The sequence below is a fragment of the Dendrobates tinctorius genome, unplaced genomic scaffold (genome assembly GCF_039654945.1).
Source record: "Dendrobates tinctorius isolate UK_male_01 unplaced genomic scaffold, ASM3965494v1 ptg000003l, whole genome shotgun sequence".
In the NCBI taxonomy this organism is placed as follows: Eukaryota; Metazoa; Chordata; class Amphibia; order Anura; family Dendrobatidae; genus Dendrobates; species Dendrobates tinctorius.
The window spans coordinates 57568335-57596152 of NW_027361671.1; the positions used below are offsets into that span (position 1 = coordinate 57568335).

The window sequence follows — 27818 nt, forward strand, 5'->3', positions numbered from 1 at the left end:
CTAAAACATAAGTGCTTCTGTAGACTTTATAGATTTTTCTGCCCACATTACCAACATCTATAATAATAAATGCCCTAACCAGCTTCCGGTTGTAACAACTTCCGTCCAGTTGTAACCGGTGACGTCACCACACACACACACGCACATGTTAACCCTCAACACACCACACCGCCTCAACACACACTCCTCTCACCTTTCACCTCCACTCATGTCCGCTCACTCTTTCACTCCACATACGTTCCTTTCTCTCACTCCGTTTCTCATACTCACACCGTCATCGTCGCTGCCCCGACATCTTCCTCCGCCGCCGCGATCCAGGATCCAGACGTTCTCCAGGCCGCCGACATGTTCTTGTGGGACGCCATCTTGGATTTCGTGAAATCCCGCGATATTAAAGATGGCGTCGCCGCAACAACATGTCGCTGGCGTGGACGACATCGGGATCCAAAAAGATGGCGTCGGCGAAATCTCGCGAGATTACGCCGACGCCATTTTGGATCCCGATGTCGCCATGCCAGCGACATGTTGTTGCGGCGACGCCATCTTGAATATCGCGGGACTTCACGAAATCCAAGATGGCGTCCCGCAAGAATATGTCGCTGGCGTGGGCGACATCGGGATCCAAAATGGCGTCGGCGTAATCTCGCGAGATTTCGCCGACGCCATCTTTTTGGATCCTGATGTCGTCCACGCCAGTGACATGTTGTTGCGGCGACGCCATCTTTAATATCGCGGGATTTCACGAAATCCAAGATGGCGTCCCGCAAGAACATGGCGGCCTGGAGAACGTCTGGATCCTGGATCGCGGCGGCGGAGGAAGATGTCGGGGCAGCGACGATGACGGTGTGAGTATGAGAGATGGAGTGAGAGAGAAAGGGTCGTATGTGGAGTGAAAGAGTGAGTGGATGCGAGTGGAGATGGTGAAAGGTGAGAGGAGTGTGTGTGTTGAGGGTTAATATGGCAAGAGGTGTGATGCTATCGCATCCTCCGCATCGGGCCATAATCTAGTATAAAAATAAATGCAAATGTCAGATTTCAAAACAGATACTAACCTCTCTGACCAGTATTCCTTGGTTTTAGAATGCTTTAGCCTCTCCTATAGTTTACAAGCCTAGAAAGCTCTAGCACTTCTGCTGGTACTAAAGAGCATATCTTAGGGTACCGCCACACTTGGCGACGTACCAGTGATCCCGACAACGATATGATCTAGTAGGGATCGCTGGTGCGTCACTATGCGGTCGCAGGTGAGATGTCAAACAGTCAGATCTCACCAGCGATGCAGCAATGATACAGAGCGATACGACGGTCGTTGGGACCCTGTCTCTCAGACCTGTAGTATTGAGGTCGTTCGTCATTGTCCCTGTCAAACACAGCGATGCATGCTGGCCAGTGGGACACCAGCGATCAAAAAATGACCCAGGACATTCGAGCACGATCAGCGATATCGCAGCAGGGTCCCGGTCGCCGCTATGTGTTACACTTAGCGAGATCGCTGTTGTGTCACAAAATCGGTGACGCAACAGCGATCTCGCTGTGTGAGACGGGGGCTTAAGGCTCAGTGTAAAGGTACATAGGAAGACAAACGCCTAGATGTAGGACAAGATAGCCAAGCAAATACGCAGTTTAAAGAAGCACTCCTCCCATCAAAGTTTGTATCCTCCTAATATCTTGCAGCCATCCATTTATAAAACACTGTATACTTACAATTGCACATTTTACCTGGAGGACTGGAGTTTGGGAATCACTGTTGTAAGCACTATGTAGAATCAGGAAGTCACTTTCCCTGCACTCCTCCTCGCTGCCAGGGACTTTGCAGTGAGTAGACTTGTAGTTCTAATGATGAATCGTGCAGGGAAAAGAGACTTCCAGTTTCTACATAGAGCCTAGAAGGATTCAGCTAGTCTGAATGACTTTAATGGAAAACAGAAGAATTTACTGGGTAGAAAGGCAAAATGAGTAATTGTATGTTCACAGTGCTATATAATATGATGAATGCAATATATTAAGAGGATGAACATTTACCCCCAAAATTCCATGTAGGTATATGAAATGCAAATCCATTGACACCTTTATATTTGTTTTATATTTATTTATTTTGCGTGCATCATTGACTCGATTAGGGCTCACAATCAGTTTGTTTTTGTAGTGTGGGAGGAAACCGGAGAATCCTGATGAAACCCACACAAACATGGGGAAAAGAAACAAACTCCTTGCAGATGTTTTCCTCATTGGGATTTGAACCCAGGACTTCAGTGCTATAAAATAGCATGGCCAACTACTAAGCCACCATACTGCTCATATATATCTTCTATTTGTCAATGAATTACTCCGTAATTAGCATTTTCATTCTCATACAAATTAGGCAGTAAGTGCTCAGTGCATGAAAGTGCACTTATGGAGCTACTGCCTCCTCATGTTGTTTCTTTGCCTAGCACCACCCTCTTCAGCTTTATTGATAGCTCCCTGTATGATTTTCTTACTTGGCGCCTGACCCTACATCAGCAGCAAGCTATCAAGCTAAGAGGCTGGTGCTGAGTGGGGAAACAAGCTGGGGAGAAAGTTGCTCCTTAAATGCTATGTCACAACTAGAGCACTTAACATCTAATTTGCATATGACAATACTCATTACTCAGGAATGCAGCAACAGATATGAAGATATCCATTAGATATTAGCTGATGAATTTGCAGATAATCAAGGTCGAGTTGCATTTCCTGAAATGTACGATTTCAGGTGAGTTTGAACACATTGAAATTTAATTTGCTAAAAAAAAAACCTTTGCTCGACACCATCGCTGAGTGGCCTAGTGCCGTTTTGTGTGGCCATAATGCCCTGCAGCTGTCACAGTTAGCAGACTATCACAGCTTGTACATTGGTGGTCAGTCAGAGATCCGCATACCCATGACTTTCAGTCAGGATGGCAGAGTTGGTTTGCATTTCCTCCTGATCATACTGGTAAGTGGAATATATACGTATTGATCGTCATCGGATGTAGTCATCACAGTACAAAGTGTAACACTAACAATCAGGATTGGTAACCTCTCTGTATCTTCTCTCCACTGCTCCCTCTTTCCTATATTGAAATTCACGCAAAGAATGTAATTTGAAAATGGAGGAGCACAGAGCAAGTGTCTATTCCTATGTTTCTTATATTTGTTTATATTGGTGGCTGCATTTATATTAACACAAAAACAAGTGAATTTACAAAAATAAGATACGTTCTTCCAAAATTGGTGTTTATGTTGAATCTATTTTATTGAAAGAAGTTGAAAAGATTTTAACATATAACAAACAAGACATAAGGTACAAGATACAGTATTATACACGGTTATACACCAAGCTATACCAGATTCGCCAACATTTTGCCCATAACCTGTGAGGGTATATTACGAATATCAAAGAGAGAGAGGAATCAGAAAGAAAAGGATAACTCACAGGGAGGGGGGGGGGGGACAGAGGGATGGGTTACAGATCTCCGAGCCGGTCTCTAAGAAACATTTTCAGTTAATCGAAGTAGTCCAGGCGTCTCCCTGAACACGATCCAGGGCTGCCATGTTCGAATCAAACGGGAATTATCTCCCTCCAATTCAGCCATCAACTCCTCCATACGAAAAATGTCTATAAACTCTGATAACCACTCTGCTATAGTTGGCTTTGTCGTTGTACGCCAGTAGCGCGGGATCACCATCCTTGCTGCAGTAATACAAAACCGGAGAAGGCTCTTCTTTTGTGTTGATATGGAACCCGGGAGAATTGATAAAATGGCAATTTGTGGGGAGGGAAGGACACCTTTCCCAGAGATCTCCTGGTAGGCCCGAAACACCCCCTCCCAAAAGGGTCGTATAGCAGGGCATTGCCACCATATGTGGTATAGCGTGCCTCTCTCCATTGCACATCGCCAGCATGTATCATCCAATGTCGGGAAGATGGACTTCAATCTAACGGGGGACAGATACCACCTAGTCAGTATCTTATAATTTTTCTCTTGAGCGCCCCCGGCCGGAGACATTTTATGTGTATAAAGAAAAGCTTTATCAAGGTCCTCCTTCGAGAACTTGCAACCCATCTCCTCCTCCCATGCGCGGATGTAACTTGGAACCCCTTCCGAATCCCCTGAGTGAAGTTCCTTATATAAAAAGGAAATCAAATGTGAGGGAGGGTCTTGCATTTGTAAGAGAGCTTCCAACCGCGTCATGGGAGGGCGAGAAGCACGGTCGGCCAAACGTCCCCGTATAAACGATCTCAACTGGTTATACTCCAACCAGGAGAGTGTCCTACTTGGGAACTTTTCCCGTAAGGCATCCCATGTCGGAAAATTTCCGTCTACTAGTATCTGTCCCAATCGTAAGTCAGAACTCCTATGCCAGCCTAAAAATTGGTCTCTGTGACACCCTGGGGGAAAGTCCGGATTACCAAATATCGGTAACAGTGGGTTCAAATTACTGATCAGTTTCTGTTTATGTTTAACACGATTCCAGACCTGTAGAACTTCTCGAGTCAAGAAACCTGTTGGTCCCTTATAGTCATTTGCAACCTGTTCAGTTCGTCTGATCCACGGGAGATGACGCAATGGAACGCCGAAAGATACCTGTTCCAATTGTACCCATTGTTTAGAATGATGACCGAACTGCCAGTCAAACAGACGTGCAAGTAGGGAAGCTCTGTGATAGAGTTCCAGGTCAGGGAGGCCCGCTCCACCTCTGGGTTTCGGGGCGGTTAGAATAGAATATTTAAGACGAGGTTTAGATGTCTGCCAGGTAAAGCGGATTAACGCAGATCTAATGGTCTGAAAGAATGTCTTCGGCGGCACTATCGGGACCGCCTGGAATAGATATAAAAACCTTGGAAGAATGTCCATTTTAAATGAATTCATCCTACCAAACCATGAGATGTTCTTCCGTCCGTATTCCCTCAACCGTTTCAGAGTCGACTCCAACAAAGGCACATAATTTAATTTATATAAGTCTGTCGTGTCAGTAGGGATTTGAATGCCTAAATATTGAATGGCCCCAGTCTTCCACCGAAAGGGGAAATTTCCCATAAGTCTTGTAAGTTCAGTCTGTCCTAGGGATATATTTAGGGCTTCAGTTTTCTGAAAGTTAATCTTGAAGTTACTGACCTCTCCGTATTTTTGGAACTCTTCCATCAATGATGGAAGGGTTATGTGTGGCTGGGATATATACACTAAGAGGTCATCCGCATAAAGAGAGACTTTATACTGAATATCGTCCACCCATAGACCGTGTACACTAGGGTTCTTCCTGATCGCCACTGCCAAGTGCTCCATAACTATCGCGTATAGAAGGGGCGACAAAGGGCATCCCTTCCTGGTCCCGTTCCCAATGGTCATAGAGCCCGACATTGCTCCATTTACCTTGACCCTGGCCGACGGGCCAGAGTATAGGGCTGCGACCCTATGCAGAAAACGGTTCCCCAGGCCCAGCTGTCGCAGGGCCGAAAACATGAAGCCCCAGTGCACACGGTCGAAGGCCTTCTCCGCATCCATCGACAGTACAACCAACGGTTTACATTTCGATTTAGCATAGGCAGTCAAGTTGAGGGTCTTACTTATGCCGTCCCTCGCCTCCCTTCCTCGCACAAACCCCACCTGATCTGAATGTATTACTGAGGGCAAGAGAGGAGCCAGACGAATTGCCAGTATTTTGGCGTATAATTTTACATCAACATTGATGAGAGATATTGGGCGGTAATTTGTTACTAATTTAGGGTCCCTGCCCGGCTTTGGTAACACCGTAATAAAAGCCTCTAAAGACTGTGGGGCGAACGGGGACTCAGCTGTGATGGAGTTAAATACCCCCGTCATAATAGGGCTAAGTTGTTCCTGAAACATCTTATAGAAATGAGGGGAAAACCCATCCGGTCCCGGGCTTTTACCAGCCGGAGTGTTTTGGATGACTTCAACAATCTCCTCTGTCGTAAAGTCCGAATCCAACGGGATGGTTAAATCCGTGGCCAGTGTGGGAAGGGCGGTGTCGTGAATATAAGATTCTATGCATGGTTGAGGATCCAAAGGTGACTGAGGGGAACAATCTCCACCAATATTATATAATGTATGATAGTAACGCCTCATTATGTCCAAAATTTCTGTCGGGTTTGACGTCGCTCGACCCCCTTTTTGCTGGAGAGAAGAGATGTATGTAGTCTGGTTACGCGGATGTAAGAACCTGGCCAGTAGACGTCCACATTTGTTAGCTTGACCGTATAATATACTTTTAAAGCGATTTCTGTGGTGTCGGTATTTCTCACTCAGTAGGGACTTCAGATCGTCTCTGTATTTGATCAAGTCAATCAGCGTTTCCGTGTCCTTGTCCGTTTTATGCTTCGTCTCTAACGTCAATATCTTTTCTGTCAAGTCTGTAATCTCTTTACTTTTTATTCGTTTCAAGCGAGATCCATGCTTAATGAGGACCCCTCTGAGAACACATTTAAGGGCCTCCCATTTAACAGGGATGGCAGTAGTGTCGTGTGCATGGTCTTGTAAGAAGTCCGCTATGGTAGACTTGATGTCGGCCACGCAAGTATTATCTTTTAAAAGATTATCGTTCAATCTCCACGTCCACTGCCGCTGCCCCGAGTCAGGAGGGCTAATGTCCAGAAACACTGGAGCATGATCCGACCATAGAAAACTCCCGATAGAAGGTCTCGGGTTCCAGGCCAATGCACAGTGGCTAAGGAGAAAGAAATCAATCCTCCCATAAGAGTTGTGCGGTGTGGAAAAGAACGTATAGTCTCTTTCATTGGGATTACAAAGTCTCCAGACATCAGTGAGTCGCAAATCCTGGAGATCCCTTTTCAGTGAGGATAGCTGGCGATATGAAAGATATGACCTCGCTGCCGTGGAGTCTAGCTTCGGGTTAAGAGTTATGTTAAAGTCACCTCCCAGTATGACCACCCCCTCGGCAAACTCAGCCACGATCTTCAGGAAAGATCTAGCAGCTCGTATTTGGTCCCGGCCGGGAGCGTACCAACCCGCTATAGTATATGTGGTTGAAAAAATTTGAATTTTCAAAAGCACGTATCTGCCCTCCGCATCAACCAATGTGTCCAATATGGTATGCTGGAGGGATTTATGGAGCGCTATAGATACCCCGCGGGAGCGTGAATCCGGGTTAGCACTATGAAACCAGGTCGTGTAATGTCTGTCGTGAATATTAGGGATGTGTCCGACTTTAAAATGTGTCTCTTGTAGGATTACTATATTTACTCTTTTCTTATGCATACCATATAAAATATGTGACCGCTTCTGCGGAGTATTAAAGCCTCTAGTATTCAAAGAGCCCAATGTTATCTTTTGTACAGTGGTCTTACCCGACATTGTATCTGCAGCGTGAGGTCAAGGATGCAGGCTACGGTTAACAAGATGGATCGGCTTCGGAGTCCTCGCCCGTTGTTGATGAGGGAGGGAGAGCTAGTGAAGGGAGTGGGTATTAACAAAGAAAGTAGACGAGAAGTTAGAAAAAGGAAAAAGAGAAAGGAGACAAAGAAATAGGATTTTTAACTATACGAGTGTAAGTAAGCACACTCCAGGAAAACCTGTTGGAGGTAAAATATAACAGCTGCGTGCCTCGATGGCAACCCAGCGCCTCCGGGGGTTAAGTGTACAGCAAAAAGAGGAGTTGGAGACACCTACTCCCCCGGTTCCCGACCCTGCAATGATTTAACCATCATATTCCCTTTATAACGGGAACTGAACAGATAGAGAATATACGTATAACATCTAATTATAGGCTAGTGAAACATGCCCCAATTCTTAACTATTTTCGATATCGACAACACTGATAGTATTATAAATACTTCGCTTTTAAACTCAAAACCAATATAACCTTCTAGACTGTAAGTTAACCCTCAAAACATAACACCGCAGGGCCACCTGCAATTTAGGACAAGGCATACTATCCAGCCTCGTCGTCTACAGGATGCATGTGCCCTGGACCGTTGGGCCGGCCCCTGCGACGACGTTGCTGCTGAGGGTTCTGACCTCTTTGGAGACCTTCAAGTCTATAGTATGAAGGCAGGGGTGGCCAGTCAGGTATATCCACCTCCGTTAGATCCAAGGCAGCTGAGAACGCCGGAACTCCGCCAGGATGGCTCAAACAATGCACTCTACCTCCCTTCCGAACCCGAAGACAGAATGGAAATCCCCAAGTATAGGGAAGGCCGCGTCGTTGTAGTTTGTCTAAGAGGGGGCGGAGAGCTCTGCGTCTCTGTAGTGTCCATCTGGACAAGTCTGCGAAGAGCTGTATACGAGATCCCAAGTGGTTTATAGATTTTGCTTTCCTGGCTGCTCCCATGACCGCATCTTTAAGTTGGTACTTGTGAACCCGGCATATCACATCTCTCGGTGGATCTTGCTCGCCAGGACGCGGGCCCAGGGACCTGTGGGCACGATCCAGTTCCAGTGGGGCATCCTGAGGCCTATCTAGTACCGAGTTAAAAATATCTCTCAAAGTGGTGTTCAACTCTTGGGGGGATATAGTCTCAGGCAATCCCCTTACTCTTATATTATTTCTGCGTCCCCTATTCTAAGAATCATCCAGCATTTCTGCTAGAGTTTGCAACTGTCTTGCTTGTGCGGCTGTGGCGGTTTCCTGAGCCTCCATTCTTTCGGTTAGGGAGGCTATAAGCTGGTCATGAGATTCCACTTTCTCACCACATTGTTGAATATCATCTCTTAGTACGGAAAGTTCAGCCTTATAGGAGCATTCCAGACGAGCAATGTACTGCTCCATATCCTGCTTCGTCGGGATATCTTTTATCTTATTGTATAATAGGCTGAAATCAGCTCCCATGGGTGTCACGGAGCACCCTGTCGTGGAGGAGAATGATCTCCCGTGTTGCGGTGTCATGAGTGCGTCTGGTCGGTGGGTTACATTATTTTGTATATCTGATGCTGCGGTGTCCATCATCATAGGGTCTGCTGCTCCCAACGCTGCAGGGACAGCTGTAGTGGCCATGTCGACGTCTGGGGGGACACTGCTGCCTCTCTGTGACACGGGGGGTTCTGCACTCATCCCCCCGGGGTTCTTATCTGATCCGCCGGCCTGTATCTGCGCGGGACCGTCCGCGTGGTGCCCCTGTGATTGACGGATCTCCTGGGCCCCAGAGGATTTATTAGGAGGAGATAGCCTCGCTGCCTGCTGGGCCCCCGTGGATGTGCCCCCTTTCCTCCCAGTGGGTCCCCCTCCGGCTGCCGTCTCACCAGTTCTCTCTCCTCCCGCCCCGCAGGCCCCGCCGCCACCTTACTTCCTGGTGGCGGCGGGGCCTGCTGCGCTCCGGTCTCCACACCTGTCATGGCGCCCGCGGCCTTCCTTCTTCCCGCTCCTATAAGGTAGCGGGAAATGCCTCTGGGAGTGCTGTCGGGTGCTGAGGGGCCCGCGGACGTATTCCCCCTGGTCCTTCTAGCCGACATCAGAAGGTGGGGTGAGTATTCTGGGCTCTGTTCGGGTCGGTCACCGGTGCTGGAGCGGGAGCTCTCTTACATGCGTCCTCACTCCTCGCTCGCCATGCCACGCCCCCCCAAAATTGGTGTTTATAGACGATAAATGTATGTTTACTGGGTCTCCAGTGATCAACAGAATGTATGGTCAGTCTTCCCCAGAGGCCGGCCCATTCACTCTGTTCCTCACTGCGATTATGATGTTAGAAGGAATGGGAGCTTAGGACACCTATCCTAGTCATCGGCAGGGTCCCAGCAGTGGAGCCCTTAACGCTCAGACATATTCCTCTATTCCGTGGATAGTTGATAAATGTCAATTGTGAGAAAATTCCTTTAACTCTCCAAACTCTTTGACAGTTTTGTGGGAACATAGCCCTAGGCCCCATGATCGTATTTCTGGATTAATAGACATCTGGGCCGTAGCCTCGGGAACTCTGTGTATAAGGCCGAATGCTATGTTCACATCTCGTTTTAGCCACATGTCAATGGCTCTGTCAAGTCCGGAAAAATGGGATTCAAGCATATCCATCAACAAGGCCATTGATTTTAATGAAGCATATGGGTTCATTTGTGTTCTCTCTGAACTAATTTTTGGCAAGGTGGCACAAAAACGTAGTAGGCCCAAAACATGGTCGATCTGAGAAGGATACTACCAAAAATTAGGTCAGACAGAGCACAAAATGACCTTGTCGGCTTCATTAAAGTCAATGGCCTCGTCAGCAGATACCCCCGAATCCCATTTTTTAAGGGCTTCAGACAGAAGCTCTAACATAGCCACTGATACATGGCAAAAACATGATGTGAACCCGACCTTCCGCTGTACAAAAGTAATCAGTTCCAAGGTCAGTATTCAACCTGCAGTGAAATATAAAGCATTTGTGTATTTAACCAAAATCTATTGCTTCAAATTGTAAATTTATTGACCATGTAAAAGGTATACAAAACAGGAATGTACATACAGGTACCTGCTCAGAGACTGAGAGTTTAATTTCCAACTTCAGAAAGAGACTTAATTTACCTCGCTGTGCACAGAAGATTAAGCACAATCAAAGATGATTTTTTTCCCTCCTCGGTGGCTCAGCCTCTACTGTAGTGCCAAATGAGAAATCGTAATTTGCCATTATAAAAAACAGGTGTTGAGTTCTCTGAAATCTCACATTCATTTAAGCTTTCAGATGAAATGTTTTTTATGAAACAGATATTGTAAGATTCTGCTGTTTTTTAATAACTCTACGCAAGCACATTTAATATGCAAAGCTTCAATGCTGCTCGGTGTTACGTGTGTGTAAATAATCTTTATATATGAAATCTCTTTTCTTTTTAATAGCTTGAGACTATCCAAGCACAGCTGGATTCCCTTACGTGATGTCTTGAAGATGGGTTCCTCCACTGCACTCCTGCCACCTCATTATTTTGCATAGAAGATAGATTGCCAAGCTGTGTTTGTTAAAGGAATCAATGGGCTGCTTCCTGTAAAATTATATGGCTTATCTCCTCTTAGAGGAGCAACATTAGACGAGGGAGATCATTGTGAACAGCGCACAGAGTCTAATTGACTTTTCGGGTTGGATTCTGTGAATACTGGGTACAGTATACGAGATTGTAATAGCACAGAAGAAAGTAATGATCAATCTATTACCATTTATACTTCTACCATTCCCTTAATATCAGTGAAAATTATCCAAAGCAGAATGATCCAAGGGTAGTCTATGAGATTTACACCATATTTTCAAGACCTTTCTTGATGCACATATGCTAGCCATCAAGTGTTATAGGCAACGGTTGTAATGTTACACTGAGATCAATAATGAGAAAGATCTTTAGCAATCCTGACCCTCCAAATGGAAAAACTGCAAAGTTTCTGATTTTAACATACAATCTTCATGTAGATGAATAAGATGGAACTATACGGTCAATTCCAGAAGACCTAACAGTTTTTCGCCACGCTGGATAGTGGATATGCCAGGTCAAAATGCCAAGTGTTCTGCCCTTGCCAAAAATTCTGGCATAGGCTTGCCATTGGAGCCTATACCTGCAAAGACGCCTAGTTCATGGCTATTACTTTTACTGGTTGAGGAAGAGAATCTAGGCTAATCCTTGTAAGTAAAGCTTAATCGTGGTATAATTTTTCAACGCCCATGCCTGTGCAAGTGTTCTGCTCGCTGTCAGTGAATGGAAAGATTGTCTACATCCAGAAACTGCACAACTTGGAACCAACATGCAAACATTTTTCAATAGAGAAGCCATAGCTTCCACATATAAATGATATCAGTTATTCATATGAGGGAAATATGGTAAATGTGCTCATCAACTAAGCAGATTTTAACAGATTAACTTAATCTTCGTTACGGTCAAGTATCAATGCTAGGATGAATTCAGATGTTCGTTTCTCGCTGGCCTCATATGAACCCATCGGTGGTCTACTGACCCAAACTAGCAGCCTTGTATTTGCCTATGAGGATTTTAGTTCAGGTCAGGAGACCACACAGTCACGGTCCGGGCATTGTTGTCCATATAAATGAAACACGGATGTCTTAATGCAGCCTAACAAGATATCGTCATGCATTGTAACCATTGCTCGAAAGCAGGACACATTTTTGGCATCTGAAGGTAAACAAGCAGAGTTCTATTCTGTGCACAGATCTTTAAAATAGTGCAGAGCTGCTACATAAAGTATTTTATGTTATACAACAAAATAGGCAAACTTATTTAAAAAACGGGAAACTGGATATTTTTGGGAAAGGGCTTTCTTTCAATGCCCTACATAACAAAAATAGTCTACTAGAGGGATGATTTGTTCAAAGAAAACACAGACACACAATCTCACGATTGAGGGGTGGTCTTATAAAGGAATAGAAATTTCACTGTACAATATCTGTAAAAGTTTGTACAATGAGCCCAATTAAGAATCTGCCACCAGGATTTCAGCCCCCAAATTATACCCACATCTTTCACAGACAAGTCCAGCAATATCTTTATGTGGCCAGTCCATCCGTTCCTCTGTAACTGAGAAATCAGCGCTTGAATAGACATGCAAGTGAGGTGTTTTTGGTACATAAATGCACTTCTCAAGCCTCTGTCATTCCAGCTCTTTTTACTCCAGCACTGCCTTCTGTTTGACTTACCGCTTCTGTGCTGGGTGACTTCAAGCTGGGAGCTGTGAGTAATACAGGAGAAAACAGCGCTGGTCAGTAAATAGAGCTGGAGTGACAGAGGCTGGAGAAGTGCTTCCACGTACTGAAAGGACTTAAACCTCATTGCATGTCTCCAAACGCTGATTTCTCAGGAACAGACTGGCATAGAAAGTTTTTGCTGGACTTGTCTTTCAAAGAACTAAATGTGTATATAAAAAGTTTTTGGGGGTGAAATCCAGCTGACACATTCATTTTAATCATTTATTGACTTTTCTGTTTGAAGAATTAGATAACTTGTTTCCCTGTTGTTGTAAACATGAATTAGTTTTAGTATTCGGAGCATTAATGTATGATAAGTGATTAATGTCGGATTTTTGAAAGTGATCTATTTTTCCCAGTAACATTACACCAATTCCAACTGCATTCCAATGTTTAGTGTTTGTGCTACAAACTTTGACCGTTTTCTGCAAGTTAACTCTTTAGACATGACAGTTATAATGAAACCTACAGGCCACAGCATGTCCTTGCTTTTGTGATTGTTGCTGGATTTACAGAACATTACGCATTTGTTATTGTTATTCACACACGAAGCATAAAATGTTGATATCTCCAATGATCTTCCCTTAGGGCTTATGTTGCAAAATAAAGTGACAATTTGGAATAATAGACAATCTTAGCGAAGCGTGAATGTTCTTGTACTATTTATCTGTTTTTTTTTTATGCTTTATGGATACAAATCAACGGGCAAACATTGATGCCCCACTATTCACTAAAAAGCTCTCTGAGTAATGGCAACATTAATAAGTGGATATTTAAATTGGTGGTCACAGTGAGAGCTTGAATTTTCTTTTGGTAGTTTGCTACTTCAGACCCAGAAATCTGAAGAAATTAATATACAGTAAATAATATATATGTATATAGAGTCATGGCCGAAAATGTTGGCACTCTTGAAATTGTTCCTAAAAAATGAATTATTTCTCTCAGAAAATTATTGCAATTACACATGTTTTGTTATACAAGTTTATTACTGTGACGCCTCTGGCTAATACGTCCAAGAGTGGACCCTCTGGATCGCGGATCCGGAGCCCCTGGGCCGAGCACACCTGGTGAAGACCGACCCCTATACAGGGATCGTTAGGGGCAGGACCGCAGGGGGCGGAACCGCGACAGCCGGAGCCAGCAGGGACGACTCGGAGGACTGGCAGACAGAGCAGGAGTAGCGAAGTGGAGGGCAGTAGGAAATGGCTGGAAGCCCACAGGAAAGGTACAGCGAGGACCACAGGAAGGAGACAGGCAGACAGACACGGACCAGGAACAGGGCAGACAAAGGAACAGCTAGGATAGGCAGGGTACACAGAAGAAGGTAGGGCCGATGGGTGCTGCAAGTCACAAACAATCATCAGGCGCCCTCAGAATAGAGCGGACGCCTGATAAATGCGGAGACCGGAAGTGCGCCCTACAGACCCTCCCCTAGCGACGCCCCCTGCCAACGGAAGAGGACGGGGGAACGCGCGTGCGCGGCCTAAGGCCGCCGCGGTCACCCGCAGTAGAGCGGCAAGCAGCGCGGAGGAACGCGCGAACCGGGGGGCGCAGGTGAGAGGAAGCTGCGGCGGGCACCGCCGCTAAAGGGGCATCGGCGGGCACGACCGCCGATGTCACAGTACCCCCTCCCATATGCCCTCTCCTTCTGAGGTTGGTTAGAAATCTTTTCATGATAAGGGGGGCATCGACATTCTCTCGGGGCTCCCAGGACCTCTCCTCTGGGCCAAAACCCTTCCAGTCGATAAGAAAAAGAGTCTTACCTTTGACCCTTTTCATAGCCAGGATGTCCTTTACTTCAAAGACATTGTCAGAACAAATTGGCGAGGGAGGGGACATGGAGGTTGGTTGGAACCGATTCAAGACCACAGGTTTAAGGAGCGAGATATGGAAGGCGTTAGGGACCCGAAGTGACGCCGGCAATCTCAATTTGTAGGCTACCTTGTTAATGCGCCCAAGTACTTCAAAAGGCCCGATGTACCGAGGACTTAATTTGTAAGCAGGGACTTTCAGGCGGATATGTTTGGTAGAAAGCCAGACTTTGTCCCCGGGCTGGTACGGGGGTAGATCCCTTCGTCTTTTGTCCGCGTGTTTCTTAATTCGGACGTTGGCTAGCTCGAGCGCCTCTCTGGTCTCCTTCCAAATTTGCGAAAACTCCTTGGCGAGAGTGTCTGCTGCAGGAACTCCAGACGATGCGAAAAAGGGCAATGGAACCCCAGGATTTAGCCCAGTTACCACAAAGAACGGTGTCTTGGACGTTGATTCGCTGGAATGATTATTATGAGCGAATTCCGCCCAAGGTAGAAGAGAGACCCAATTATCCTGATGGGCGTTAGAAAAGTGGCGTAGGTAGGTGGTCAGAATTTGGTTAATCCGTTCCACTTGGCCGTTGGTTTGAGGATGATACGCTGAAGAGAAGTCGAGAGACGTGCCCAGGAGCCGACAGAGGGCCCTCCAGAATCGGGAAGTAAACTGGACCCCTCGATCGGTCACGATTCGCAGAGGGAGGCCATGTAGCCTGAACACGTGGTGGATAAAGATTTCGGCCAACTTCGGGGCAGATGGCAGTCCGACCAAGGGAATAAAGTGGGCCATCTTGGAAAAGCGGTCAGCGACGACTAAGATGGTAGTACACCCAGCCGAGCGAGGGAGATCAGTCACGAAATCCATGGCGATTTGCTGCCAAGGAGCCTCTGGGACAGGCAACGGATGAAGGAGGCCGGAGGGGAGAGTCCTTGGAACCTTGTTCTGAGCACAAGACCTGCAGGAGGCTACAAAGTCCTTTGCATCCTGGTGGAGAGAGGACCACCAGTAATACCGGGAAAGAAGCAAAAGAGTCTTCTTAATCCCAACGTGCCCAGCAACCTTGGAAGAATGTCCCCAGCGCAGTACTTCCAGGCGTTTGTTTGGAGGGACGAAGGTCTTGCCAGGCGGAGGGTTAGAGAAACTCACGGGGGCCACGGAGATAACTTTAGCCGGCTCGATGATATATGATGGATCCTCCTCCCTCTCCGGAGGCTGCAAAGACCTGGAAAGCGCATCGGCTTTGATGTTCTTACTGCCGGGCCGGAAGTGGAGCTTAAACTCAAAACGGGAAAAATACAGAGCCCACCTGGCTTGTCTGGAGTTGAGTCTCTGGGCAGATTGCAGGTAGGCCAGGTTCTTGTGGTCCGTGAAGATAGTAAAGGGGTGCACTGCCCCCTCGAGCAGATATCGCCATTCCTCCAGCGCCATTTTAATGGCCAATAATTCCCGGTCCCCAATGGAGTAGTTGCACTCCGCCGGAGAAAAGGTTTTGGAGAAGAACCCGCAGGGGGCAAGACGTCCAGATGGAGCCTGTTGGGAGAGAACTGCCCCAGCTCCAGTGGAGGAGGCATCAACCTCCAGAATGAAGGGCCTACTGGCCACTGGACGGTGTAAAATCGGAGCAGAAGCAAACGAGCGTTTCAGGGCAAGAAAGGCATCCTCGGCTTCAGAGGGCCAGACGTTAGGCTTCGTCCCCTTACGGGTCAGGACCGTAATGGGCTTGGTGACTGTAGAGAAGTGGGGTATAAACTGCCGGTAATAATTAGCGAAGCCGAGGAAACGCTGGATGGCCTTTATGCCAACCGGACGAGGCCACTGGAGTACCGCGGACAGCTTGTCCGGATCCATCTTAAGACCGGAATCCGTGATGATGTACCCCAAGAAGGGTAACGCTGTTTGCTCGAAGATGCACTTCTCGATCTTGGCGTAAAGACGATTTTCTCGAAGGCGCTGCAGGACCATGCGTACACTTCTCCGGTGGGAGGAGAGGTCGGTCGAGAAAACGAGGATATCGTCCAAATACACCACCACGCAGGAATAGAGTAGGTCTCGGAACACCTCATTTACGAATTCCTGAAACACCGCTGGAGCATTGCAGAGACCGAACGGCATGACCAAGTATTCATAATGGCCGTCCCGGGTATTGAAGGCCGTCTTCCACTCGTCCCCCGCTCGGATTCGGATTAAGTTGTAAGCTCCCCGCAGATCCAACTTCGTGAAGATTCTGGCCCCCCTCAGGCGGTCGAAGAGTTCAGGAATCAGCGGGAGCGGGTACCGGTTTTTGACCGTGATGTTGTTCAGACCCCGGTAGTCAATACAGGGTCGCAGGGACCCATCTTTCTTCCGGACGAAGAAGAAACCTGCGCCCGCAGGGGACGAGGACTTTCGGATGAACCCCTTGGCCAGATTTTCCTGTATATATTCCGACATAGCCGAGGTCTCTGCTGGGGACAAAGGATAAGTTCTCCCTCTGGGAGGAGTGGCACCAGGAACTAGGTCGATAGGGCAGTCATAGGAGCGATGAGGGGGTAAGGAATCCGCCTCCTTCTTGCTGAACACGTCGGCAAACGTGTGATAGGGTGCGGGTAAGCCCGGGAAGTCGGCAGGCTTCAAGCATGGACGAGGACGCGTGAGGGCCCGTAGGCAGTGCTCCTGGCAGGAGTGCCCCCAACGGAGAACTTCCCCAGAGCGCCAGTCAATCACAGGCTCGTGCCGTCTGAGCCAGGGCAGTCCTAGGAGAACCGCATGGGCTAGTTGTGGCAGGACATAAAAGGCTATCTTTTCGAGGTGGAGAGCTCCGATTTGAAGATCTACTTCGACGGTAATCGTGGTGATGAGTCCGGGTAAAGGTTTACCATCAACGGAGGAAATAGCGCGAGGGTTCTTCAATACCAACACCGGAATCTGGAGTTTGTCAACCTCCTCCTGGCGGATGAAATTACCGGCAGCACCCGAGTCCACATACGCCTCCACAGACCCACGCCCCCGACCTGTAATTAGCAAAGCTGAAAGAGTAAGGGGAAGAGAGGAATTTTGATCACCTAGGGGGTCCTCTCTTACCTGACCTAGGTGGAGGCATTTCCCGACCTCTCTGGCTTCTCTGGACAGGAACGCACAAAATGGTTGGCCCCACCACAGTACAGGCAGAGGCCCTTGGTCATCCTCTCCCTGCGGCGTTGCTCGGACAGTCTGACACGATCAACCTGCATAGGCTCAGGAGCGGCGCTAACAGGAGATACAGGGAAACGGGGGACAGGAGCCTGATACAGCCTAAAGGACCTTCTCTCTCCGACTGCCTCTCTAGCGCGCTCCTGAAAGCGTAGGTCTATGCGAGTGGCCAGCGAAATAAGGTCCTCCAGAGTGGTGGGGGTGTCTCGCCCGGCAAGCTCATCCTTGATCTTGCTGGAGAGGCCTCTCCAAAAGGCTCCCACTAGAGCCTCATTGTTCCACCCTAACTCAGAAGAGAGGGTCCGGAAGCGGATGGCGTATTGCCCCACTGTGAGGGAACCCTGGCGGAGGTTAAAAAGGGCCTCAGTGGAGGATGCTAAGCGACCCGGTTCATCGAATACCTTGCGAAAGGTTTCTAAGAAGGTCTGTAAATTTAGCACTACGGGGTCATCTCTCTCCCACAAGGGGTTCACCCAGGACAGGGCCTCACCCTCAAGATGGGACACAACGAACGCCACCTTGGCGCGGTCAGTAGGGTACTGAAGGGGGGCAAGCTCGAAATGTAGCCTGCATTGATTTAAAAAACCCCGGCATAGCTTGGGATCTCCGCCGTACCTGGGGGGTTTACCCAGACGGGGAGCCGGAGTAGGGGCTACATCCGGGGAGGAAGTTGCAGCGGCAGCAGAGGATTGCAGGGCCAGCAATCGGTCATCCACGGATGCCATGTAACCCAAGATGTGGGATTGGGCGTCGCGCTGCTGCACGAGCTCCTGTTGAAGGCTGACTAAGAGAGGAGCGTGCCCGGGGTCAGAGGTCTGCAGGGCGGACAACCGGGTGTCCATAGACTTCATAAAGGACATTATCCGGTTCTGATTTTCACGAAGGAAAAGCAATTCCTTTTGTGTGGCGGCTGCGGCACCGGCGGGATCCATGGCCTGATGATACTGTGACGCCTCTGGCTAATACGTCCAAGAGTGGACCCTCTGGATCGCGGATCCGGAGCCCCTGGGCCGAGCACACCTGGTGAAGACCGACCCCTATACAGGGATCGTTAGGGGCAGGACCGCAGGGGGCGGAACCGCGACAGCCGGAGCCAGCAGGGACGACTCGGAGGACTGGCAGACAGAGCAGGAGTAGCGAAGTGGAGGGCAGTAGGAAATGGCTGGAAGCCCACAGGAAAGGTGCAGCGAGGACCACAGGAAGGAGACAGGCAGACAGACACGGACCAGGAACAGGGCAGACAAAGGAACAGCTAGGATAGGCAGGGTACACAGAAGAAGGTAGGGCCGATGGGTGCTGCAAGTCACAAACAATCATCAGGCGCCCTCAGAATAGAGCGGACGCCTGATAAATGCGGAGACCGGAAGTGCGCCCTACAGACCCTCCCCTAGCGACGCCCCCTGCCAACGGAAGAGGACGGGGGAACGCGCGTGCGCGGCCTAAGGCCGCCGCGGTCACCCGCAGTAGAGCGGCAAGCAGCGCGGAGGAAAGCGCGAACCGGGGGGCGCAGGTGAGAGGAAGCTGCGGCGGGCACCGCCGCTAAAGGGGCATCGGCGGGCACGACCGCCGATGTCACAATTTCCTTTGTGTTTTTTTGGATCAACACAGAAAAACAGGAAAATCAGACATAATTTCACACACAACCCCCACAATCGGCCAGATAAAATTGTTGGCACCCTCAACTTAATATTTGGTTCCACACCCTTTGGAATAAATAACTGCAATCAATCGTTTCCTATAAACATCAACAAGCTTCGTACACCTCTCATGTGGAGTTTTGGACCACTCTTCTTTTGTCAACTTCTCCAGGTTATTTGAAGGGTGCCTTCTCCCAACAGCAATTTTAAGATCTCTCCACAGATGTTCAATGGAATTTTGATACGAACTCATTGTTCACTACTTCAAAACTCTCACTTTGTTTCTATCCATTTATGGGTGCTTCTTGAAGTATGTTTTGGGGTCATTGGCCTGCTGGAAACTCCAAGAGCTGGGATGCATAAATACATTGTAACCCAAAATCCTTTGACAATCTTCAGACATCAAGACTTATACACAGTCGAGGCACTCAGTACCAGAGGCAGCAAAACAACCTCAAAACATCTTTGAACCTTCACAAAATCTGACTGCAGGTACTGAGTTCTTTCTTTTCTCTATATGCCTCATTCTGTTTCAGTAAACACTAGAATGATGTGCTTTACCAAAATGCTCTATCTTGGTATCTTGATCTCATCTGCCCACGAGACTTCTTTTCCAGTAGGGTTTTGGGTTACTCATTTATATTTTGGCAAACTTCAGTCTAGCTTTTTTAAGTCTCTGTGTCAGCAGTGAGCTCCTCCTGCGTCTTGTGCCATAGCGTTTCATTTTACTCAAATGTCGACGGATATTTACTCAAATGTCGACGCTGACACTGATGCACCAGGAGCCTTCAGGACAGCTTTTATTTGTTTGGAACTTGATTGGAGCTATTTATCCACCATTCAGACTATCCTGCGCTGCAACCTTTCATCAGTTTTTCTCTACCGTCCACGTAGATTAGCTACAGTGTGTCGTGGGATGTAAACTTGATTATGTTGTGCACAAGTGGACAAAGGAACATCAAGATCTCTGGAAATGGACTTGTAAACTTGAGATTGTTGATATTTTTCAACAATTTTGGTTCTCAAGTCCTCATACAGTTTTCTTTTTCTGTTCTCCATGTTTAGTGTTCAAAACACAATGCAAAGATTGAGTCAACTTTTATCTGGTTTCAGTTGTGATTTTCATATTGCCCACACCTGTTACTTGCCACGGATGAATTTGAACGAGCGTCACATTCTTGAATCAAAGTTGTTTACCCACAATTTTGGATAAGTGCTAACAATTTGGTCCTGCCCATTTTTGAGGATTTGTGTGAAGTGATGTCTTTTTTGATTCGCCTATTTTTCAGTTTTTTTGTGGTGTTCCAATACTCACATAGGAAAGTAACATGTATGGCAAAACGTGTAATTGCAATAAATTTCTGGGAGAAATACTTCATTCTCAGGAACAATTTCAAGATCTACTATATATATATATATATATTTATATTAAACCATCTTTTCAAATGCATACAGTAAGGGAGATGTTTCAGAACTATAATTAAAGAAAATTGAAGTAGTCGCCTATGGCAGCCAACTAAATTTCACTTGCTAATTGTCCAAAAAAAAAACAGCAACCTGATTAGTTGCCATGAGCAAGTAGCCCACTTTTACTTTGCCCCAGTCTTGATTCATTATCCCCTGCATTGGTTTTTATTTTTGCTCTGATAAGATTTCAGACCCTCGGTCCTGTGGATGCCGTGTGCCATGTACAGATTTCTATTGCTGAAATTAATAATAGATGTGCTATAACAGCAATTTTTACAAGTTACTGGGTATATTGTGATTGGCTCTGCATTAGACTGCCTGAAAAGATGATCACTACTGTTTGGATGTTCTGTTCACACTTGTGTTTCCTTTATGTTGTTCATAGGAGAAACATTTCAATGGTCTGATTGATTTCAGTAGTATTTTACCAATGATGCATTTCAGTAATCCCAAAAAGGCATTACTTAAATGGTCACTATCGTTCCAACAAACTTTGCATAACTTAATAGTGCAAGCACATTTAAGAAGCTTTGTAACATATCAGAGAAATTTGCTCCTTTCTCCACTTATAAGAAATCCCTCCATCCCCCAGCCTATCATTACAGTGAGATGTCAGTTTACAGCTGACTATTGAAAGACTATAGGAAGAGAAGAAGCAGTGGCAGAGGGATCGTGCTGCTGCTTTTTAGTATGGTTTTTATATCCTGGTGCTGGATTCATAGCTACACTGCTCAGTACCACTGTATAATGTCTTTCATGTTGCTGCTGCTTCTGACAATGTGCTATAAAAATAAAGAATCCCTTATGTTTCTGCGTAATATTTGTCAAAGACTTTATAAGAGCTAGTCTCCACCAACTAGATCAGAGACGACTGATAATTAAAAATGACGGATCCTGCAGAGGGGAAATCTGATGAAGAAATACAAGTCATAGAACAGTCTGGAATAGTGTGAATGCTCACATAACAGCAATTCTGAAAAATATTCTGAAGCTACCAAAAAGCTTTAATGTTTCAAATTCTCCAGTACAACATCTGTAATGGACTCCTGTGTACATGTGGGCAACCAATGCATGTTCAATTCAGTCACATGTGTTTTAAATGGGAAAAGATGGATTTTGTCACTGACACACCTCTGAAGGCAGTTTAACCAACATGAGAATAATGTATTATGCATGGTAAAATTTGGTTGACGGAAGACTAATGTAGATGGCAACTTACATTTTCTATGTGTTATTTATAATACTGGTGAGGGGCTTATTCGCCCCATGGGGCACCTATACATTTAGATACAATACTGGTAAGTCTCTTTTTATCATGATTTTATTTTTTTTCATAATCCATTATACTGCACTGAAAAAAAAATCTAACGATGCCTGTAAAGTTGTGATTTAAATATTTTGATGGTATATGGCGCTAAGTGGAGCTAAAGTCCTTTCTTTTACTTCGGTGTACGCCAGCCATAATAAGTGGATGCCTGGGTCTCACTATTGTTGTAGCTCATATCTAACTACACAAAAGGAGTCAATTGTGCTACTAAATTAGAGGATCCTGCTACCATAGCAAAAGCTCTGCGCCCAGAAGCTCCAGTTCAAAACCCTAACCATGACATACAAAGCCATCCACAACCTGTCTCCTCCATACATCTGTGACATGGTCTCCCGGTACCTACCCGCACGCAACCTTCAATCCTCTCAAGATCTCTTTCTCTACTCCCCCTTATCTCTTCCCACAACTGCATACAAGACTTCTCCCGTGCTTCCCCCATACTCTGGAACTCTCTGCCGCAACACATCAGACTCTCACCAACAACGGAAACCTTCAAGAAGAACTTGAAGTCCCACCTGTTCCGACAAGCCTACAGCCTGCAATGATCCTCAGTGTATTGAACCGCCGCACAACCAGCTCTACCCTCTCCTAGTGTATCCTCACCCATCCCTGTAGACTGTGAGCCCTCGCGGGCAGGGTCCTCTCTCCTTCTGTTCTTGTGTGTCCCTTGTTTTGCACATGTCAATTGTACCTGTCTATATTTCCCCTTTTTCACATGTAAAGCGCCTTAGAATAAATGGAGCTATATAAATGTATAATAATAATAATCACTCTGAGTAATGATCTAAGTAAATAATGGGGGCCAATGGTATTCGAAAACAAATATGTAAGATGTATTTCAGCATAAAGCTCTAAAATATTGCCCAGCTCTTTCTTACTTCTTCCATGATTATCTTATATATTGTATCTGTTATAGTGGAAACACACTGATTTGTTGACGTAGTATTACAGTTGTAACAATGCTACTCACTTGTGAGCAATCTAAGGTAACACCTGAACTGTTTATGTTTAGTTTATATTTAACGTCTGGCTGTTTCTTTTTTTCAGTCTTCATAAACTATACCGCAGAAAAACTTAAATACAGCCTTTGTTCGGCACAAAGTGAAACATAAAGTAACAAGTACATACAACAGTGCTGTTTAGCCCTCCTGGCTTAGAGTCCAGCTTCTAAAGCCCCCATCACACACAGCGATCATAGAATCATAGAATCATAGAGTTGGAAGGGACCTCCTGGGCCATCTGGTCCAACCCCCTGCTCAAAGCAGGATTCGCTAAATCATCCCAGTTAGATGTCTGTCCAGCCTCTGTTTGAAGACTTCCATTGAAGGAGAACTCACCACTTCTCGTGGCAGCCTGTTCCACTCATTGATCACTCTAACTGTCAAAAAGTTTTTTCTAATATCTAATCTGTGTCTCCTCCCATTCAGCTTCATCCCATTGCTTCTAGTCTTTCCTTGTGCAAATGAGAATAAAGTTGATCCTTCTACAATGTGACAGCCCTTTAGATATTTGTAGACAGCTATTAAGTCTCCTCTCAGTCTTCTCTTTTGCAAACTAAACATTCCCAAATCCTGCAACCTTTCCTCATAAGACAGGGTTTGCAGACCGGTCACCATTCTGGTCGCTCTTTTCTGAACTTGCTCCAGTTTGTTGATGTCTTTTTTAAAATGTGGTGCCCAAAATTGGACACAATATTCCAGATGAGGTCTGACTAAAGAGGAGTAGAGGGAAATAATTACTTCACGTGATCTAGACTGTATGCTTCTGTTAATACATCCTAGAATTGCATTTGCCTTTTTTGCTGCTGCATCACACTGTTGACTCATATTCAGTCTGTGATCTATTAGTATACCCAAGTCTTTTTCACATGTGCTGTCACTTAGCCCTATTCCTCCCATTCTATATATGCTTTTTTCATTTTTATTGCCCAGATGTAGTACTTTGCATTTCTCCCTGTTAAAAACCATTCTGTTAGTTGCTGCCCACTTCTCCAGTTTATTTAAATCTTTTTGAATCCTCTCTCTCTCTTCTCTAGTATTAGCTATCCCTCCTAGCTTTGTGTCATCAGCAAATTTAATCAGTTTACCCTCAATTCCTTCATCTAAATCGTTGATAAAGATGTTGAACAATACAGGGCCCAGGACAGAGCCCTGTGGTACCCCACTTGAGACATTCTTCCAACTGGATGTGCAGCCATTTACGACCACTCTTTGGGTCCGATCACTAAGCCAGTTATGAATCCACCTAACAGTTGCCTTGTCCATTCCATACTTAGTCATTTTTTCAATAAGGATTGTATGAGAGACTTTGTCAAATACTTTGCTGAAGTCAAGATATACTATATCTACAGCATTTCCTTGATCCACCCAATCAGTAATACCATCATAGAAGGAAATTAAATTAGTCTGACATGACTTATTAGTTACAAACCCATGCTGACTCTGTTTAATCACTTCATTCTTATCCAGGTATTGACATACATGTTGTTTAATAATTTGTTCAAAGATCTTTCCTGGTATAGAAGTCAGACTCACCGGCCTATAGTTGCCTGGGTCCACCTTCTTCCCCTTTTTGAAGATAGGAACAACATTTGCTCTTCTCCAGTCTTCTGGCACTTCTCCTGTTCTCCAAGAATTTTCAAAGATTATGGAGAGGGGTTCAAAAATTTCTTCTGCTATCTCCTTCAGTACTCTGGGGTGTAATTCATCTGGACCTGGAGACTTGAATACATTTAGGTTAGCTAAGTGTTTCCTCACTATCTTTCTGTTTATAGATATCCTGGATTCTTCTATTCCCTTAATAGGACAGTGAATAACAGTTGATGTTACATTTCCTTTCTGAGAGAAAACAGATGCAAAATAGGAATTTAAAAGTTCAGCCTTCTCAACATCCTGTCTTACCATTTCATCATTTTCATCCTGTAAAAATCCTATAGCATCTTTGACTTTTCTTTTACTTTTGACATATCCCCAAAATCCTTTATTATTGCTTTTGACATCTCTTGCAAGCCTCAATTCATTTTCAGCTTTAGATAATCTGATTTGTGCCTTGCAGGTTCTGCAGACAGCATTATATTCTTCTTTAGATATGCCTCCTTCTTTCCATTTTATAAACATTTTTTGCTTCCTTTTTAGCATGTGCTTAAGTTCTGTGTTCATCCATCCTGGTTTCATCCTGGTTTCATCCATCCAAGTTTTGTGACGCAACAGCGATCCCACCAGCGAGATCGCAGTGTGTGACACCTATAAGCGACCGGCCCCCCTGCCGGGTATCGCTGATCGTTGTGGAAAGTCCTGGACTTTTTTTGATTGTTGGTCTCCCGCTGGCCAGCACGCATCGCTGCTTATGGCTGGCGGGAGACCAGCGATCAGCGAGCTGGAGCTGGTAACCAAGGTAAACAGTGGGTTTCTGAGCACCGCAGGGCCCTTAGAAACCCGCTGTGTACCTTAGTCACCAGCGCGCTGGTAACTAAGGTACACAGTGACACGCGTGCTTGTCGCTGGTGCTGATCGCTGGTGAAGCTGCCTGTTTGGCAGCTCACCAGTAATCCTGACAAGTTCATATCGTTGTCGGGATCAATGGTGAGTCGCTATGTGTGATGGGGCCTTTAGTCCTTTAGCAATCCAGGAGATCTGCACACCTCCTCACACACAGACATGTGTGAGACAAACAGGTTTCATTTTACAAAGTGAGCCACACCCAGGTGTTGCGATATGGTGAGCAGCCATCTCTCCTAACTCTTCAGCTGCTCGCAATCAACCTGTCATGGCCAATTAAACCCTTTTAGTCCTGTGTGTCCTAGATCTACCTTACGCAGTATAGCTATTTTATTTACAAAATGTATATTTTTCATTTTTATCTTATATTTGCTTTCTGTTATTAGTTCTTGTCAAAGTCTAAATGCAAAGCTGATATCAGCCTATTAAAAGCAAAAAAAAAAAACACCCCCAAATAATTACTGAAATGTTATTTCCAAATTTCCCTTGGCCCAAAGAAGTTGAAAAGCGTTTTTATTATCTTGTGCTCATCTGTTGCTTCCTTTTCTATTTTTTCTGTAGTCATCCTCTGGTGTAACTGAACTTGCTTATATTTAAGATGGATTTTTATGTCCCTAGACATATGAGCTGGTGGTGAGAGGCAGATAGTATTTATTTCCCCCTCCTGCTGTACTATAAAGAGTGACTGCTTCAGGAGTCCCAGTAGGGCCGTTGTGCTCAACAGGAGGTGATTCAGTATGAGGTTCCCAGTTAGAACCTTGTGTTTGTAAGAACTCTCATTTTATATTTCCTAGAAGAGCTTCAACCAATATTAATGCTCTGCTCAGCACTGCAGATCTCCGTTATTGACCATTAGATCTTATCTGAAACAAAATGTTGTCCTTTATATAATATTGTTGGAGACCCTGGCTGCATACACATGAAGTTATTTCAGATGAGGACTGAGGCATTAGAATGAATCTCACTCACACGGTGTGAAGTTGACTTTCTATTTATTTCCTATTAAAGTGTAAATGTTGCCTACAGGAAGCTGATAAATCCTATCGGGACCAGAGGTATTGCAGTTTCTAGTTCACAGTGGCATGATATTTGATCAGTTTAGTAACTTAACTTTTATCTATCTTCCGCGGTAATTCAGATATGTCAGGAGATAGCACTATATGACCCGGACCCCTGCTAACTCATATTATCAAGAGGCCCCCTCACTTTTCAGTTTGATACAATCTTTACTGTTATGTTGTTTTCAGGTTCAAGATCATGTGTGGATGCTTTAATGCTTGTCTTTCTAGTAATCAGAGCTTTTTTTTTTGTTAGAGCCCCAAAACGGTTTCACACAGCTATGGAGGATCTGTCACTAGCTTTTACCATAATGAGCACATTATTAAATAGATCTCCCAGACCTTACTTTACAAATCCAAGATAGATTGGCTGTGTAATTGTTAGACATTTTATCTTAACCTCCTCTCATTTAGCCTGATTGACAGCTCCTCAGTGTCACTCCTCCCTGTGCCTGCTGAAATCTCACACTGCTCAGTAAAAGCTGAATCCAGCAGGCTGTGTGACGGAGAATACACTTGGACTCATGAGGGCTCTCATTCTTTAGCTGAACTAATTTCCATGGCAAGATTATACAACAATTCTGAAATGTATTATCAAATCAAGCAGTTCAGCCTCATGAGGTCTTAGAGATCTTTTTAAAAATATGTGCAGTTTTACTCTACATTATGGTGATAGATCAGCTTTAAATGACATCTTGCGTACTTTACTAGGGGGCTTTTTGTCTATTGATGTTTTTTTCTCCTGTCTATCTAGTGTGTGACTATATACCGTAACTGTTAAAGTTTGTAAGTGGACATGAACTTGAAAAAATTGTCCCCACTGCATCTAAATGACTGTCTAAATGTTAATTTTTGTACCTGTTCACTTAGGTTGGAAAATCAGCTGCATATTACAGTATCAGCATTGTAGATTTTATGATATCTCACCTACTCGCTGCGGCACTACATAGTTTGTCAATTGGCAAGGTGTATTTTCAAAGCAGATTAAAATTGTAATTAAAAATGTGAAAACTGCAGTAAATCAACATTTTTGAAAATTAATTCATAGCATAATCTACACCACTTGCGGTTTATTTTCTTCAGCATGTTCAAACCAAGTGGACAGATCTTTGCAGTGATTCAGTTTTGCTTGTTGTGAGTTAAAAGGCATATTCAATCTAAAATAGAGAGTAACAATGCAATTTTCAAGATACTGGTTAGTATCCCATGGCCACTGAAAGAAGCCCTAAG

At 45.4% G+C, this 27818-nt stretch overlaps 1 protein-coding gene across 2 annotated transcripts in view; it reads left to right on the top strand.

The window, feature by feature from the left end:
• The window catches only part of COMMD10 (COMM domain containing 10), a 520550-nt gene extending 507290 nt beyond the window's left edge, over positions 1 to 13260 (top strand). For both annotated transcript variants that reach the window (XM_073553629.1, XM_073553782.1), the window contains one exon: positions 10783 to 13260. In XM_073553629.1, the coding sequence (XP_073409730.1) occupies positions 10783 to 10821 (39 nt within the window). In that variant the 3' untranslated portion in view covers positions 10822 to 13260. The remainder of the gene's footprint in view (positions 1 to 10782) is intronic.
• Positions 13261 to 27818: the final 14558 nt, after the last annotated feature.